The 15485-nt window shown below is 49.2% G+C and overlaps 6 protein-coding genes across 6 annotated transcripts; 3 read left to right on the forward strand and 3 right to left on the reverse strand.

Moving 5' to 3' along the window:
* Nucleotides 1-485: 485 nt before the first annotated feature.
* PEX2_044290 (Glycoside hydrolase, superfamily) lies at nt 486-3990 on the reverse strand (the record flags this gene model as incomplete). The annotated part of the gene is made up of 3 exons (XM_016741704.1): nt 486-2260; nt 2316-2439; nt 3109-3990. The coding sequence occupies 3 exons, from the start codon at nt 3988-3990 to the stop codon at nt 486-488; spliced, it is 2781 nt and encodes a 926-aa protein (XP_016603406.1).
* Nucleotides 3991-4858: 868 nt separating this feature from the next.
* Nucleotides 4859-5333, forward strand: PEX2_044300 (KGG domain-containing protein; the record flags this gene model as incomplete). The annotated part of the gene is made up of 2 exons (XM_016741705.1): nt 4859-5119; nt 5184-5333. The coding sequence occupies 2 exons, from the start codon at nt 4859-4861 to the stop codon at nt 5331-5333; spliced, it is 411 nt and encodes a 136-aa protein (XP_016603407.1).
* Nucleotides 5334-5709: 376 nt separating this feature from the next.
* On the forward strand, nt 5710-8277 carry PEX2_044310 (putative spindle pole body associated protein SnaD; the record flags this gene model as incomplete). Its single annotated transcript, XM_016741706.1, has 1 exon — nt 5710-8277. One exon carries the CDS (start codon nt 5710-5712, stop codon nt 8275-8277), a length of 2568 nt encoding a protein of 855 aa, XP_016603408.1.
* Nucleotides 8278-8792: 515 nt separating this feature from the next.
* PEX2_044320 (uncharacterized protein) lies at nt 8793-10845 on the reverse strand (the record flags this gene model as incomplete). The annotated part of the gene is made up of 3 exons (XM_016741707.1): nt 8793-10278; nt 10332-10609; nt 10663-10845. The coding sequence occupies 3 exons, from the start codon at nt 10843-10845 to the stop codon at nt 8793-8795; spliced, it is 1947 nt and encodes a 648-aa protein (XP_016603409.1).
* A 2162-nt stretch (nt 10846-13007) lies between these two features.
* PEX2_044330 (putative L-PSP endoribonuclease family protein Brt1) lies at nt 13008-13622 on the reverse strand (the record flags this gene model as incomplete). Its single annotated transcript, XM_016741708.1, has 3 exons — nt 13008-13074; nt 13242-13399; nt 13461-13622. The coding sequence occupies 3 exons, from the start codon at nt 13620-13622 to the stop codon at nt 13008-13010; spliced, it is 387 nt and encodes a 128-aa protein (XP_016603410.1).
* A 499-nt stretch (nt 13623-14121) lies between these two features.
* PEX2_044340 (alpha/beta hydrolase) lies at nt 14122-15220 on the forward strand (the record flags this gene model as incomplete). Its single annotated transcript, XM_016741709.1, has 2 exons — nt 14122-14528; nt 14611-15220. The coding sequence occupies 2 exons, from the start codon at nt 14122-14124 to the stop codon at nt 15218-15220; spliced, it is 1017 nt and encodes a 338-aa protein (XP_016603411.1).
* Nucleotides 15221-15485: the final 265 nt, after the last annotated feature.

Here is a 15485-nt window from a genome sequence, read left to right on the forward strand (position 1 = left end):
ACCTTGAATCTTCCAAATTGGCAACGTCGGAAGCATCTCTCTCATTGCGTCGCGTGCGTCATTTATCTTCAGTCCCCTCCCACTCTCTCCTCTCCTTCTCCCTTCTGTCTACATCTTATACCCCAGTGAATGGATCCAGGGGGAAACGGCGATCGGCGTCATGTTTTTGATTAGCAACCCCCACAGCGCAAACCGTGTATAAATCCTCCCTTTCCTACCACATAGCTATGTAACGAGATACAAACCACAGTCCGATCTCGCTCCAAGCTTTCTGGACATTTAATTTATTTGATACTTGATTTTAGAAACCGAAATTTTCGAGATTGTACGATTCAAGGTTGCGCTACTCACTGCTGTATTATTATTTGAGATTCATAGCTGGATGCCACCTGTTTGGAAATATCTAATAATATGGTCATTCAACCTGCCTTGGACAGATTTGAATGGGCAAGCGAGGCGATCCATCTGAGAAACGATCAAACCAACTAATCAAGTCTCTCAATCTTCTGCAATCGATCCGCAAGTTGAAAGTAGAGCTCGTTGCCCGTCTCAACAGTCCATTTCGCCAACTCTGGCAACCGTCCCACAACCGTCCCAAGCACCACACTCCAACTAAGATCCGGAATCTCATCCTGAACCACACGACCCGGCAGCAGAGACGGGCCATGGATACTCACATCTCGGTCCAATGGAACACTCAGACGATATTTCCAAACAACCTCCCCATCCACATACAACGAGTACGTAAGAACAGAGCTACGAGCCCGGACAGGCGCAGCAGCAGTCGAACCAACATCTTCAATGTCATCCGTGATATCAATAAGCCCGAACTTACTATTCCCATTCGGCGCATACTTCACCATAACATCCTTAGAGTCTGTCTGGTGGTACGTACGGATGGGGAGGTAAAACATGCTCAACGGACCAACACTGAACTCGTGTAGTCCTAGCCCGGCCGTATTAGGCAAAAGCTGATCGCGGCCCAGGTTGAGTTCCGGGTCCGGGAATCTTGTAGCACCGAATTCATGTCTGTCGCCGCTAAGCATGACGATGCGGATGCCTAGCTCGCGCTCCGCGCGCCACATTGCTTCGAAGACGGTGCGTCGCTCGTCTAGGAACCCGCCCCAGGTATCTGTGGTTCCGACGTGCCAGTTCTTGGTGAAGGGAACACTGGAGGAAATGATCTTCCAGTGCGTGCCTGCTGGCTCTGGGGTTGAGATGTACGTGAGGAGGGATTGGAGCTGGGGACGACCGAGGATTGTTGAGTTCTTATGCGAGGGCTCGGTGCGGTATGTGCGTGTGTCTAGCATGAAGAAGGAGGCTGGACCGTGGGTGAAGGCGAAGTAGGTTACGTTGTCTGGGTGGGCGAAAGGTGCTACTGGGATGGGTGGGTTTGCTCGCACGTGGTAGTGGATGAAGGGGTCTGCAGCTGCTGGATACGGGGCTGTTTTGTTGCCCTGCGACCAGTCGTTTTCGATCTCGTGGTCGTCAAGCGTGTGTAGCCAGGGGAGATCGATAGCGCGGTTTTCTTCTGGTCCGTGAGTCCAGGAGGGGGACGAGTAGATGCGTCTGTACTCGCTACGGTAGTGGGACATTGTTGAGCCGAAGCGCCAGGGGACATCTATGTAGATAAAGTCGCCTAAGAAGAGCATGAATGATGGGCGGAGTAGCTTGGGCAGTTTGGCGAGAGCGTCGGTCATTTGCTCGAGGCCTGGGATCCGCAGTGGGTGTGATAGTAGGTTGTAAGGGAAGTTTGGCTTCAGGCAACTTGATGTTACAAATGATAGTCGGCTTGCTTCAGGGGTCTCGGGCGATGGGGCAGTGATGAATGTGCCAGACTTGTTGTTGGACAGCGAGTAGCGATAGGATGTCGCCGGCTTTAGGTCGGTTATGGTCACAGTTGTTGTAAAGTCGGTAGAGTTATCCAGCTTGTAAACAATGCCCTCTTCGTACCAGTCTTGGCGCATTTCAGAGACCTCCTGGAACATGACCGTCACCGGTAGGCGAGCCGTGTCTGGCTCGCGAAAGACCAAGTTGGCAGTGGTCGGGGAGACATACCCAACGCGCGAGAATGCAACATTTCTGGTAGGATAAAGTAGAATGCCACGGGTCAAGAAGTCAAGTGTTAGGACTGCCAGGACCACATTGATTAATATCGTGATCGTAGTCCACAGGGGCCACTTTGCCGAGGGCAGCCCTGTCAACAGTGTTTTAAGCACAGAATCGCCGGTTTTCGCACGGCTAGACCCTGACTTTTGCCCTGTGAACCATTTAGTTAGAATCTATATTATGATTATTTGGAAATGGAGCCTGACTGTTCAATCCTCGGGATTTAGGTGTCTGGCTTCGAGGCGAGGTGTCCTGGAGCAAGGATAATATCGACGACAGATACACCACTAGGGAGGTAACCACAAGAGGCACAAAGTGATGACCAGGGATCTGCAAATATGTAAGTTTTCTGAAACGCGAGATTGACTGTCTATGGGAGTGTTATACCCATCGCAGAAACATGAAGGTTGTCAGTCGGATGATCGCCGAGCTCGTGGTTACAGCAATGTGCCGTAGGGACGCCATTATGCAAAGCAATATGACCAACTGTGAAGAGTAAAAATCACTGCATGCTAAATTGAAACAATAGAGATGGTGGAGAGTGAAAGATGGTCTTTCCAAGTGTTGATTGATGCGATGACGTATTTAAGGAAAGATCGACAATAACATTAGTTCAATGTTGATATTGGAAATCAACATACCCTATAGTTTGCATGAAATTAGATCAAACCGTAAATTATACAATTTATGTCTATTACCTGAGTATAGGTTAGATTTACTTACTTTAACTACAATGGTAGCACCTACAATTCAAGTACTCAAAGCTGAGGCTCTAGTGACGCTCTCACGTGCCTTGGATTTATGCAGGCCAAAGCACATTGACAATGCCATTCACTACATTTGATCTTGAAAACAGCTGAAGTTCAAGTATATATCCATGGTTTGTCTGAATTGCTAGATATTCAGTTTGCTTCATCGACGTCCCTGATTTAGCATATCTTGGAACAAATTATTGAGACTGCTCGCCATCGGCCCTGCCGACATTAACTGGCGAGCTACCACGACAACATCTTTCATTCCCGTGATCAACGACATTTGAGCGGCCCACTGCCACGGTTTAGCTGTGCCTCCAGGCAAAGCATTGTAATACTCCCAACCCATAACACCGCCAAAGTTGGGAAACTGCTCAACCAACGTTGCCAAAACAGGTCCAATCTTCTCCTCGGACACATAACCCTGTGATCCATTACCCGGATTTGTCAACAGGCCATAGACAATGCGTCGTGGAGACCACCCTTGTGAAACCATAGCAGCATACATCCGTGGATCCTCAGCAGGACCCCAGCCATTGTAGAACTGGGCATTGTACCAGCCGATCTTAGAAGCCCGAGCCTGCTCGAGTTCGCGGTAGTCAAAGCCTGATAGATTCCCAATACCAAGTAGTGCAGCTGCCACAGGAGCCAGAGTAATGATAAACGCGTCGCCCAGGTCAGCCTTGAGTCGGTCGATGAGCCGGATGATGCCTTGCAAAGACATTTTCTCCTCTACATCGAGATCGATTCCATCAAGGCCATGGCGGCGGATGATGGTCAGGAAAGGATAATAAAATTGTTCGAAATCCGCCCGGCTGCCGTCAAGCCGCGTGAAGGAGCCCGGGGCAGCCCCGCCTAGCATGCCCATCACTTTCACGCCTTGCCGCTGCACGACGGGCACTTCGGCCCACAGGGGGTCGAATTTGGCGTTGTCTGGAGGGTCGTCATTGAGAGTGATATCTCCTGGTGCACCGTTCAGGTGAAAAGCCGCGAGAATAACATGTGTTATCCCGGTGTTGTTTTCGAGGAGCGGGAGCATGGAGACATACTGGCCCCCGCTTGGGATGAGCGTTTGGTGGTACAAGATCACCCGCGGGCGCTCGCCGAGTCCACCTCGGATAGGTGGCATTTTGAAAAGCGTAATATATTGAATATTCCGATAAACGTGATTGGTAGCAAGTCTATGCGCTTCGCTTAGTGAGAGCTGGATGACGCTTAAGCTTTGGCAGTTGGCAGCTGTGGGGGTTCGGGATGCTTCAAGCTCCTAGCGTCCGAGAAAAATGACCACAAAGAAGTAATTGAAACTCCAGAGTTATGCAATGACGAATATTCAAATGGAAAAATAATAGAATCACCCGGAGAATATCGCTGCAGCACAATGTAGTAGATCGGACTGAACACCTGCGCACGAGAAACCCAAATCCTCACTGACTAAGCTGAATGGTAGGTCCATGTTTGGATAAGGCTACCAGGTCTTTACAAGGAACAATAGTTATTGCTTAGGGATAAAGTAAGATTGAATGCATATGTAGTTTGAATTGGATAGGTCTTTCTGAGGGCATCATCTTCCCATCCTCATCCCACACGAGCCTAGATCACCGCCTCAATACTGGAACCATGGGCGCTGATCCCTATATCCATGGCGTTGGACTCGGCTCGTTGGGGAAGACCTGAAGATGACATCAATTTTGAGAATCGGATTGGTGCTCCAGCAAATGGAAACGAGCAACCAGGAACAAATTGTTTGTCAAGGTGGACTTCTTCCAGACATACGCGAATGACAGATCTATACCATGAGAACACAGAAAGCTGACTAGCGGAGTTTGAAAGGAATGTCATGTACACCATCGCCTCTGACGAGCTGACGGAGGCAAAAACAGCGGTTTCTGGGGACTACATAAGTTGCGGGCCATGTCCATCAGACCAGCCTTGTGGCGAAGCAACATCTTCTTGAGCAGCGTATACTTCTGGTATCAACTTCCACAATTGATCACACCATGGCTTTGATCAGCGGTACTCGGATCATGTCAGGTCCGCTTCTTAGACTGCTTCCATCCGCACAGTCTGTGAATGTTGGATTATGGCATCGCTGTAGTGTCGCCACAGTGCCACCGCCGAATCGTCCACACCACCCCAACCCTGGAAATTTTGCAAATCGTCCACGCGAAGAGCTTTCAGAATTAGGGCACAAAGGTGGAAAAAAGGGTGGGAAAGCCACGGGCGTGGGTGGATTCCATAATATGGATCCCGAGAAACAGGTGAGTATGCTACAGCACCAACTATTGAAGAGGCCTTGTTAATTGTATGAATTTGAGTAAATAGCATGCTATCGCTGCGAAAGGCGGTCGTGCTCGTGCTCGGAAAAAAGCACCAGGCAACGGAGAAACCGAGTTAGAAGCCGAACGGCGCGGCCGATCGCACGAGCCTTCGGTGGTTCCACCTGGATTTGAAGAATGGAAGACAATGGCTTGATTTTCGATCAGACTGTTGATTTTAGAAACGATTTCACGCAAATAGCAAATAATAAATGTGAAATAAGAGAGAAGAGAGAAGAGATAAGAGAGAAGTAAGAAGTAAGAAGCATATCAGACACAAATACCCCGCTAGACCTAAAGAGGTAGTGGATAAACATTGATGCCTCAGGCGCCCAAATACAACCCGTCGCGAGATTCCTCAATCTTTCTTTTTCCCCCCGCAATTTGGTTATTGTTATTTCTCTATTAACTCGGTTGATATTTTTCATTTGGTAGCTGTCGAGTGCAACCCCAGGGATTGTATTTGAACTCTGCTTTGGCTGAAGCCTTATCGTGTCGTCCTCGTCTTTGCGCATCCGCACGCGTGCGCAATCATGGCGAACACAGGCTATACCTCGCCATTTCCAACCTCACATGACACCATCGGGCAGTCAACACTAGTGACACCTCTCTTCATGCCATCCTCTCCTCCCCAACATCCTTCCAGCCCATTGGGATCTCCGACTACCGCCCAAACTCCTGCAACTGCCCAGACTCCCGCAACTGAGCGCGTCGCAGCGCAACCTAGCAACCAAGGTCGTGGCCACACTATTGACGATGAATACCATTCCGATAATGAAATGCAACGTATCTCTCGACCTCCTTCTCCTGGAAGCCCAACAGGCTCGGATCTCGATGCGCGACTTGCCGATTACACCTTGGATTTCAGCAACTTCCCGAGCGGCCATTTTGCTTTGGATGGGAACGAGGAAACTCTACCCCCTTTCCATCAAGATGTAGATAAATTATCCGATGTTGGAGGCCCGGACGACTTTACCGCGAATATGGAGAAATACCTGATGGGCGATCTGGAAGATGGAGCGAACCATGAGGATGAAACTGAAGAAGACTACGGATCAGTACGACGGTCTTCCCGGAAGTCGAAGCAACCCGTGATTGATGAAGAAGCCGACTCTGGCGAATACAGTGAATTCGGACCGCCAGTAGATATGTCGACCCCTTCACATCTATTGCGCCGAACTAGCGCTATCCCCAAAGATTCGACTCACCTGGAAGGCATTGAAGAATACCCTGATGACGACGAGGACCAGGATTCCGCATCCCCTTCCGTCCGAAAATTGTCGGACGCCTCCAGTCATGCACCAGAGGAGCAAAATGAGGATCTTCACCAGCAAATAGCACAACTGCAACAAACATTGAAGGAACGCGATGACCAATTGCAGAAAAATCGCAATCGTGTGCTCGAAGCTGTTTCTGCTGGTGAGCAGATCCGTCATCTCCAGACAGAATTGCAGCGGAAGAATGCTCTTCTGGATGAGGTGAATGCCAAAGGTAGCGACGAGGCAATGCTGCGCGAGCAAGTTCGGTCGCTTCAAAAGAAAAATGAAGAGCAGGAACAGTTATTGCGCCAGGCAAGCATGAACACAACAGATCTCGGTCCTCTTTTGAACCAGATTCGTGAGATGCAACAGCAGCTCCAAGGCAGAGATGCACAGACTCCTATGGACAAGGAGCGGTTGGAGACAATTGCTCACCTGCGCCAGCAGCTCAATATTTCCCAAGAGCAGGTGCGAAAGCGCGATGAAACTCTAGATGAGACATCCACGAAGCTTAAGGAAGTCACACGGGTCAAGGATGCACAAATACAGGAGAAAAACTCGGAGATTGATCAACTCCAAGCACAGATCGACGACTACGGGCTGGAGAATGAGAAGCTCGAGTCGGAATTAGAGCGTGCGCACAATGATTATCAGGTCCTCGAGGAACGCTTCATCGACCTGGAAATTAGAAATCGTCCTCTAGAAGAGAAGAACACTACACTGGAGGCAAATCTCACCCGTGTTCAATCCCATATGGAAGCCCAGGAGAGTGCTCTGAAAGCTGCAGCTGCAGATCTGCCTATTAGTGGCCATAGCACCTACAGCGAGATCCTCGATCTGATCAAAGATTTGGGTCCAGGAGACCCTGCATCCCCACTCCACTCACCATTGAAGGACAAGTTCGTGGACAGCCAAGGTGTGCAGCAACCGCAACAACCAGACATGCCAACCATTGCAAGCCTTCAGCAAGAACTCCAGGAGTTATCCGCCACACAGAAAGCTGCAGATACCGAAGCAGCACGTCTACGTGATCAGGCAACTGAAGCTCAAACTCTTATAAAAACCATCGAAACGGAGAACTCGCGACTCTCCAACCGGGTGGACGATCTCACAACAGCCCTAAACAAGTCCCAGCACGACCTAATCCAATCACAAGAAGGGTATGCCGAGTCCCTCGAGACTATTGCTCGCTTGCAAGAAGAAAAGATCGCCGAACCTCCAAGCCCACCCCCTTCACCCCCAACAGCGCGTGGAGCCCTCAACCCAGAGCCAAGAGGACCAGACACAGCAGCCCTGGAAGCGAACCACCAAAGCCAACTCCGCAGCCTGCAAACCGCTCACTCGACGGCAGTCTCAACTTTGCGCGCCTCCCACGCCGAGTCAATGCGCAAAATCCGCAACCTCCTTACAGCCGCCGAGCAACGCGAGACTGATCTACGCTCGGAACTTGCAAATCTCCGGGCCTCATCCACCACTTCCGAAAACTACCTACGCAAGAGTTTCAAAATAGAACTTAGACGCTTGGAAGACGTTATCGCCGCAAAGGATGAAACTGCAGCCGAAATCGACCAGCGCATCGCTTTGTCAGTAGACAAGCGTGAACGCGAATGGGAGCGGCGCATTGACCTGCTCCTCAAGGAACGTGATCGTATGGCCAAGGCTTTGATGATGAGCTGGGGCGAGAAGGAACTTGGTCGTGGACCAGGGTCTTTGGCTGAGGGTAATGGCAAAGAGAGCCGTCGTCGTGATCGGGACCGTGATGTAGATGCCAAGAGTGGGCAGGCTTATCGCTACAAGTATGCTCAGAAGCAGAAGTCTAAGAGCAGCGAGGCTAGGGCTTAGATGGATTGATTTGTTTAATCTTGTGTTTCTCCGAGGTTGATGTACAATATCGTGCTGTGGATTGCATTGTGTTTCTTTTGACTCGTCTTTTAGCGACCTGTTGTACCTTCCTGGAATGGAATTTGTGATCTGAAATTGCATGTCTTCGTGTTCTGTTCTGTTCTCGTCTTGAGGCATTGAACCTTGCATCTTGTTGTTTTAAAGTGCTACTAAATGAGCCTTTGTATCGATCTTTTTACCTTCTCCATTGAATTATTGTTTAACTAGTGACTTGTCTTTCTATCGTAGAACAAATTTATCTTGGTATCTAAGAGTGAATTCAAAAGTTAACTGAAACAACACTGACAGTAGGAATAAGTAACCAAATCACCCTGGTACACCTGGGCACACTATCCACTCATACAAACCATATAATGTTATAAAAAATAAACGAAATAGAACGAAAATAATGTCCGACCGGCAGACAAACAGCTATTAATGATACTCTTTCCAAACTTCTATCCATCCAACCACTCTCAATAAAAGCCCAAACTCGTCCGATTCGCACCACGGTATCTCGTCTGGTCGATGGAATTCGACGGTAACTCCAAGTAAACAGCCGAGACAGGTCTGGGGTCATTCCCGGCATGCTGAACCGTAGACTCCGGGATACAGCTGAGCGGACCACTCGCGCTGGCAGGGGTACCACTGCGCGGGCGACGGGTGCTGGGGTAGATTACTTCGACGTCGTTGCGACGGGGAATCGGCGCTGGCATTGATCTTGCTGAGCCGTAGCGGCGCTGATTTGCCCAGCGGGAAGATTGGTGCCTGTATTGGCTGTTCCCGCGGTGGGTGTTTGGGTGGAGGTTATGCTGGCTCTGGGAGTGCCGCGGGACGCGGTTTGGCTCGAAGTGGTAGGAAGAGCTGCGGACCGGGTAATGGATGATATTCTGTCTGGGTTGCGGGTTCCTGCGCATTGAGTCCGGGTGCATTCTTGGACCGGGGCCTTGGCGGCGGGACTGGGAGTATGCTCGTGGTCGTGGTTGGGGAGGCGGGCGTGGGATGAAGTTTGGGTGGTGCGGGTGGTGGATTGAGCGGGCTCCGGGCATGGTGTAGGCTGTCTGGGAGCGGCGCACTTTTGGTGGGGAGGATGGGGCTGTTGGGACTACTTCTGGGGCGTCGGCAGAGTTCATTGTCATTGTTCGGGTGTGGCCTTCTGGGTGTGCTGGTTTGGGCTTGGGTTCGGTGTTGGCAGGGCTTTGGGGGAGGGACACTGAAGAGGCGTTCGGGGTGTTGCCGTTTGCGACAATTTGAAAGGTTGTGGATTGAGGGATCCCCTTGGGCATGCTGTTTGGTGTCACGACTTGCTTTTCGACATCTGATGCGGTGTTGGGATCTGCGAGGGCCTGGATTTGAGGATCCGATGATAATGGAAGTGACAATGGGAAAGACTTTGGAAGAAGACGTCTAAGAGAAGAGAGCGATGACTTCCCTCTCTTATGGCTGGTGTATTCCTGGGGGATGGCAGGGACTTTTGGAGCCGACGTATTGGTGAGAAGAGCGTGTAATTCGTTTGCTGTCTGTGGACTCATGACGGTAGATGTACTCGAGATGGGATATAACTCGCTAGCCAGGCTTTGTGATCCAGGTGAGATACGGTGTGCAGTATCCCCTGGCGAAATCGTCGTTCCTGACATAATCTCTCCATATGTCGAACCGGGATCAGTGTTGACTCGGAGTTGAGGTCGCAGACGGACGGGGGCAGGATGCCGGATGCTGGGATGACAGTTGACTTTGTTGGCAATTGGGTCCACAGACCAGAACTCGCCGGCTCCATTTCCATCATGTTGGCGGCAAAGATAGAGAATTTCGTTTTTAAGTGTTTCTCCGCTATCCCAGCTATTACCTGAGGTGATACTGCCATTTCTGTGGACTGTCTGGCGCTTGTAGATACCGAGAAGCGATACATCATATGGCCGATCGCAAAGCTCCCTCGCACAGTACATAGTACACACAGTGACCCTATGGAATAATTGTCAGTGCAAGTAAAGACGCCAAACGAGAATGCAGCATACATCGAAACAACCGCCACTATCACAGACGCTCGGTGGAAGGCACAGCTGATACCAACTCTCCAGAAAGTTGCATCTGTCCCTTCCGGGAGACAGTACACCTGTTGTGCAGCGACCACTAGACCGGCTACACTTGTAGCTAGCCAAATCATAAGATCCAACCGCAGCACATATGTGCATATGTTATGCAAGATGGTTTTCTGGGTTCCGAATCCACCAATGTTGTTGTATTGCCAAGCGACCAGGCTTTGGAGGCCGACAAGTGGTAGTGAGAGGAAAGACTGAATAAAAGTCAACGATGCGTATAACAACCAAAGGTTCAAGTCAGACATACTGCAACAAGAGCAAGTACAACACTCGGAGTCATCTTTGAGTCAACCTGGCCATTGCCATAAAGGTAGAGCACAAGCACACATTCCAAAATAGACTCGAGGAGTAGCAAGTATAGCGCAACAAATATCACAAGTTTCGTCCATGTGCCCTCCGTTCGTGGGATAGCTGAAAATCCAGACGCCATGGTCGAGTTGGCTCAAGAACCAAGAGACGAAAGACTCTGTTTATGGCCCTCTTCAGGTTGCCTGGGACTCGGAAACCCGGTAGGGAAGAATGCGAGTTTGTTGGAGGTACAGGACAAGCGTATTCAATGCGCCGGGTCCAAATCGAACCCAGTTGTAGTCACACTGAAAATTCATCAATTGGCGCAAAGAATAACACACATAAGGCTGGTACCAAGAGGAGTGTTAAAGGACTAAAGAGGAATTTAATGAAGGGTTCTTAGCCCTGGAGCGCGTCGACGCGAATATAGCGTGGAAGGGTGGAATGTAACAGCCGAGGGGGATACGTCGAAAGAATCCAAGGCCTTGAGGATGACCCTCTCTGTAGAGGATAGTCCATCTTAGCTTGATAAGTTGGAATGCTGAGGACTTGCTAGTGCTAGGGTCCTAGTGCCAGGGATGATGTATGGAGGGTTTGGCTGTTGTTAGCCTTATCCCTGTGGATTTGTCTGTAGAGACGTCAGTTCGTTTCAGTCCTTGATAATGGAAGAATTAAAGAAGATTTGGTCTTCTAAGAATTCAGCCTAATTGTTTCTCCGTGCTTCGAAGGGTTGTCCTTGGAAGTGAAGATAGGAGGATGGAGGCGATCGTGCCCTAGATCCCTCGATGACGTTCACGGGTAGTCAACAACCACTCCGACCATCAACAATTACAATAGATCTTTTGAATACGGCAATCAAGCTTATACAATTCTAAGTTAATTACCTCTTTTCCTCTTTTTTTTCAATTTCCTGCTAATATTCTATCGCTTCACGTAGTTCCAACCAATTCTATGTACAACACGTGATCGGAGGGGTCGACCTTCCAGGGTTGTCTTGTCAGTAAGGACAAGAAACTACCTACCTAGGTAGCTATGAACCTAGATTGGCAATCATTCTCATTCTGACGCATTTGACAGGCACCTGAATGAAGTGTTTATGATGGTTTCACGCTGTGGAATGCGCTTCTAGTCTGACTGAGCTGCTCAAATTGCCCGTAACCCCAAGGCACAAAGTCTTTTTCGTAAATAAGTGACAAGTTCACTGAAATGATCCTATTTCTAGTCTGTTTTTATTTTTTTTAAAAAAAAGAGATGGCATTGTTATGGACAGTTCGGGGCGGAACGCTTTATTCGCTTGGAAGTTGGTCAACCGGTCGGTATATATAATGGAGATACCCTGCCAAATATGATGTACCCTAAAAGGTCAGGGCTAATATAGTTAGATCATTTGGGTCATTTAGGTCACAGACATCTAAACCATCATCTGCGGCTTTAATTTAAATCGTTTAGATCATATCCTTGAAAATACTATGGCGATGTAGTACGAATTTTGTCGTTCGATAAGAACACGGTGAACCATACCATAAGCAACCGTGAAATGCCAAATGGGGATAATTGCCATACTGGCGACCCTTTACCAAACCAAGGGCTGTAGTATAGATCAAGGTCAAGCATTGAGGTATGAAATTATATCTTCACTAATTACCCCTAGACTATGCTATTTTTTCCCCCTGATATAGATGCATATTATGCTCTGTTTCAATCAGTAACTTCATCCTCTCTTTCTCTCTTCAATTCTGAAAATTAGAAGGATACAGCAAAAGAGTGGATATGTGTGTAGATAACGTGGAATGTAGAGAGTCCTGACTGCCCAGGTGAGGTTCCCACCTGTGGGCCTGCAGGGGGGTGAGTAATCACCACCCTCCCTTGACACGCTTCCTTAAATACTTCTCTTCCCCTTTTGTTTCAAAAGATCGAGTCTTGCATGGTCAAATATCATCATTAGATGTTTGTTGAAAAATTTCCGATGAGTGGACGCAGTGTTTTTCTAGCTCTGGCGTGGTGTTGCTGGTTTACTTTCAATTGCGATGAAAGACATTCATATGTTTATTTCATGTCCGCATGATCTGCACGTATCTCATGTCTAGCTAACAACCTATCTTTGTAGTAATAAATCTTTGTTAACTAGAGAATACGCTGTTTCATAGCGGTAAGGGCACGATATATTGGAGCCTCAGGCCACCATATATGTCTATGGTGTTAATATGTGACAAGTCTTCTCTCTTACTAAAAGGTAGGTTTCTAGTAACACCATATCATCATTCTTGAATTTTGTCTATAGATTTGAAGGAAGCAAACGAATATTCACAGCACAGCAATGCACTCAATCTCAACATCAGTGTTGAGAGGGAGCGTCTTGACCGCAACGCACCTGCGGAGTATATACGTCAGCAACGAATCAAATCACCTGTGTAGACTCATACAGCTGTATGTGCGAGCGCAAAAGCCACACCGCACACTGCAAAAAAAAAGCAGGGAGAAAGCATGACTCCAAATGACCCCAACGATAAGAAATCAAGGAGCGGGGTAAGAACTCACGTCCGGCAAGGCTTTACATCACCCCAGTACTGCATGTAGACAGAGTTCATCTCGGCAAAGTCATCCATATTGGATAGGAAAACATTGACTTTGACAACCTTATTGATGTCGGTGCCGGCTTCCTCGAGGACGTGGGTCAGGTTCTTAATGCATTGGTGCTGTTGGAGAATGGAGATGTCAGCAGGTTGAATTGGCAATTGATGCTTACTGGTTTCTTACGGTGTGGGCCTTAACATCACCATCAATCAATTTGCCAGTGGCAGCGTCCATGGCGACAGCACCGGAGCAGTAGACGACGCCATTGGCGACAATGGCCTGGGAATAGATCCCGGGGAGGGGCTTGGGGGCCTTGTCGGTAAGGACGGCGGTCTTGGAGGACATTGCGAGAGTTTGTGAGAGGTGGATAGAGGAGCTAGGGGTGAGTCAATTGAGATAAAGTGGTAAAAATAAGTAAGAAGATGGCCCCTTGCGCGAGGGAGGCGCTCTTTATCAATCGGAAGACAGCATCCGGAGCTACAGCTAACCGATGTTAGCCGATATTAAAACGTAACAAGCGGCTCAATCTTGGACGATAACACAGAGCCGAGAGACACGAAGTGGCCCATGAGGGGCTTTACGGGCGGTGGGTAGGAGTAAATAATGGAGACGACAGGAGGGGTCATTGGGACCACTGCAACAGTCCTATCATTACCCAAAGCGGGACAAAGTGGGCTTCCAAGGTTACCATCTTATCAGCGGTGTTCCCCGCATTGCTTCCAGGGTTGGAAGGAAGGTTCTCCCCACTTTCCGCGTGGGGGTGGACTTTTATTTGAAAGGCCCTAGACCCTGACACGCCGAAAGCTTAGGACATTTCTATTTTTCTTTTATCAACAACTTGAAGATGACTGTCGGCATTACTCAACCACCGTATCCGCTCCACGAGTCCGTTAAAGACCTGTTGGACCCGGAGTATGTCGCATTCTATAACGAGCATGTCATCAATAGCCAGCAGGTCCACCTCCGGCCAGTGGAAGCATCACGGACAAGTGGTGTCTTGATTCCTGGTGCAGGTCCTATGCTGAAGGTGGGCAAGACCCAAGACATTACTGTTCAGCGGCGAGTTACCGAGGGCCCAGCAGTGCCCATCCGCTGCTTTACTCCCATCGGCCAAGCACCTCCTGGCGGATGGCCAGTGATGCTGTATTTCCACGGTGGTGGCTGGGTGCTGGGTAACATTGACACGGAGAACGTGGTGTGCTCAAATCTTTGTGTGCGAGGCAACTGCGTCGTGATTACAGTCGACTACCGGTAAGTCAAACCCATTGCCTAATCACGCCATGCATACATAATATTGAGAAGTTCGAACTTAATTTTTCCTAATTTCTCCTAGTCTTGCACCCGAAGACCGCTGGCCAGCCGCAGTTCACGACTGCTGGGAAGCTCTCCTATGGCTGATTGCCGACGGCCCCGCCGCACTCTCAGTGGACGTATCCAAACTCGCAACCGGTGGCTCCTCCGCCGGCGGGAATCTTGCTGCGATTATGACGCACAAGGCACTGACTCTGTCACCGCCTGTTCACTTCCGAGCCCAGCTCCTCTCTGTCCCCGTGACAGACAACACTGCCACAGTAGAGAACAACGAGTCATATCGTCGGTACGAACGGACCCCCGCATTACCCGCACTTAAGATGTACTGGTACCGCGACCACTACGTCCCCAACGATGTGGATCGCACCAACCCAGAATCGAGCCCGCTGTTTTGGCAGGGCGATTACTCGCAATTGCCACCTGCACTGGTTATGGTTGGCGAGTTGGATGTGCTGCGTACGGAAGGCGAACAATATGCGGAGAAGTTGCAGAAGGCTGGCGTGGCTGTTGACTTGCAGGTTATGAAGGGAATGCCGCATCCATTTTTGGCTATGGATGGTGCATTGTCCGAGGGCAAGAGGTGTATCACTCTAATGTGTGATGCTCTCCAAAAGGCCTTTTGGGCTGAGTGAATGTTCTCATTTTAATGTAAATGTCGGGAGTGCCTTCTTCAACTGATCGTTCTACGTGAAAATGTCAGGTGTAGAAGACTGTACTAGGGGATGGAGGAAGGAATTACCCCGAGAACAATGTCAAAGCAAACATTAAGAGTCGCTGGCAGCTAGCAGTAGGGTATATGGCTAAATAAAAAATTCTCACTTTTATATCTTGTTGAATCTCGCGGCAATTAGGGTTAGAGAAGGAAGAACTTGGAAGAGTTGAAGACTAGGTGTCGTT

This window comes from Penicillium expansum (genome assembly GCF_000769745.1).
Source record: "Penicillium expansum strain MD-8 chromosome Unknown contig145, whole genome shotgun sequence".
NCBI classification, from domain to species: Eukaryota; Fungi; Ascomycota; class Eurotiomycetes; order Eurotiales; family Aspergillaceae; genus Penicillium; species Penicillium expansum.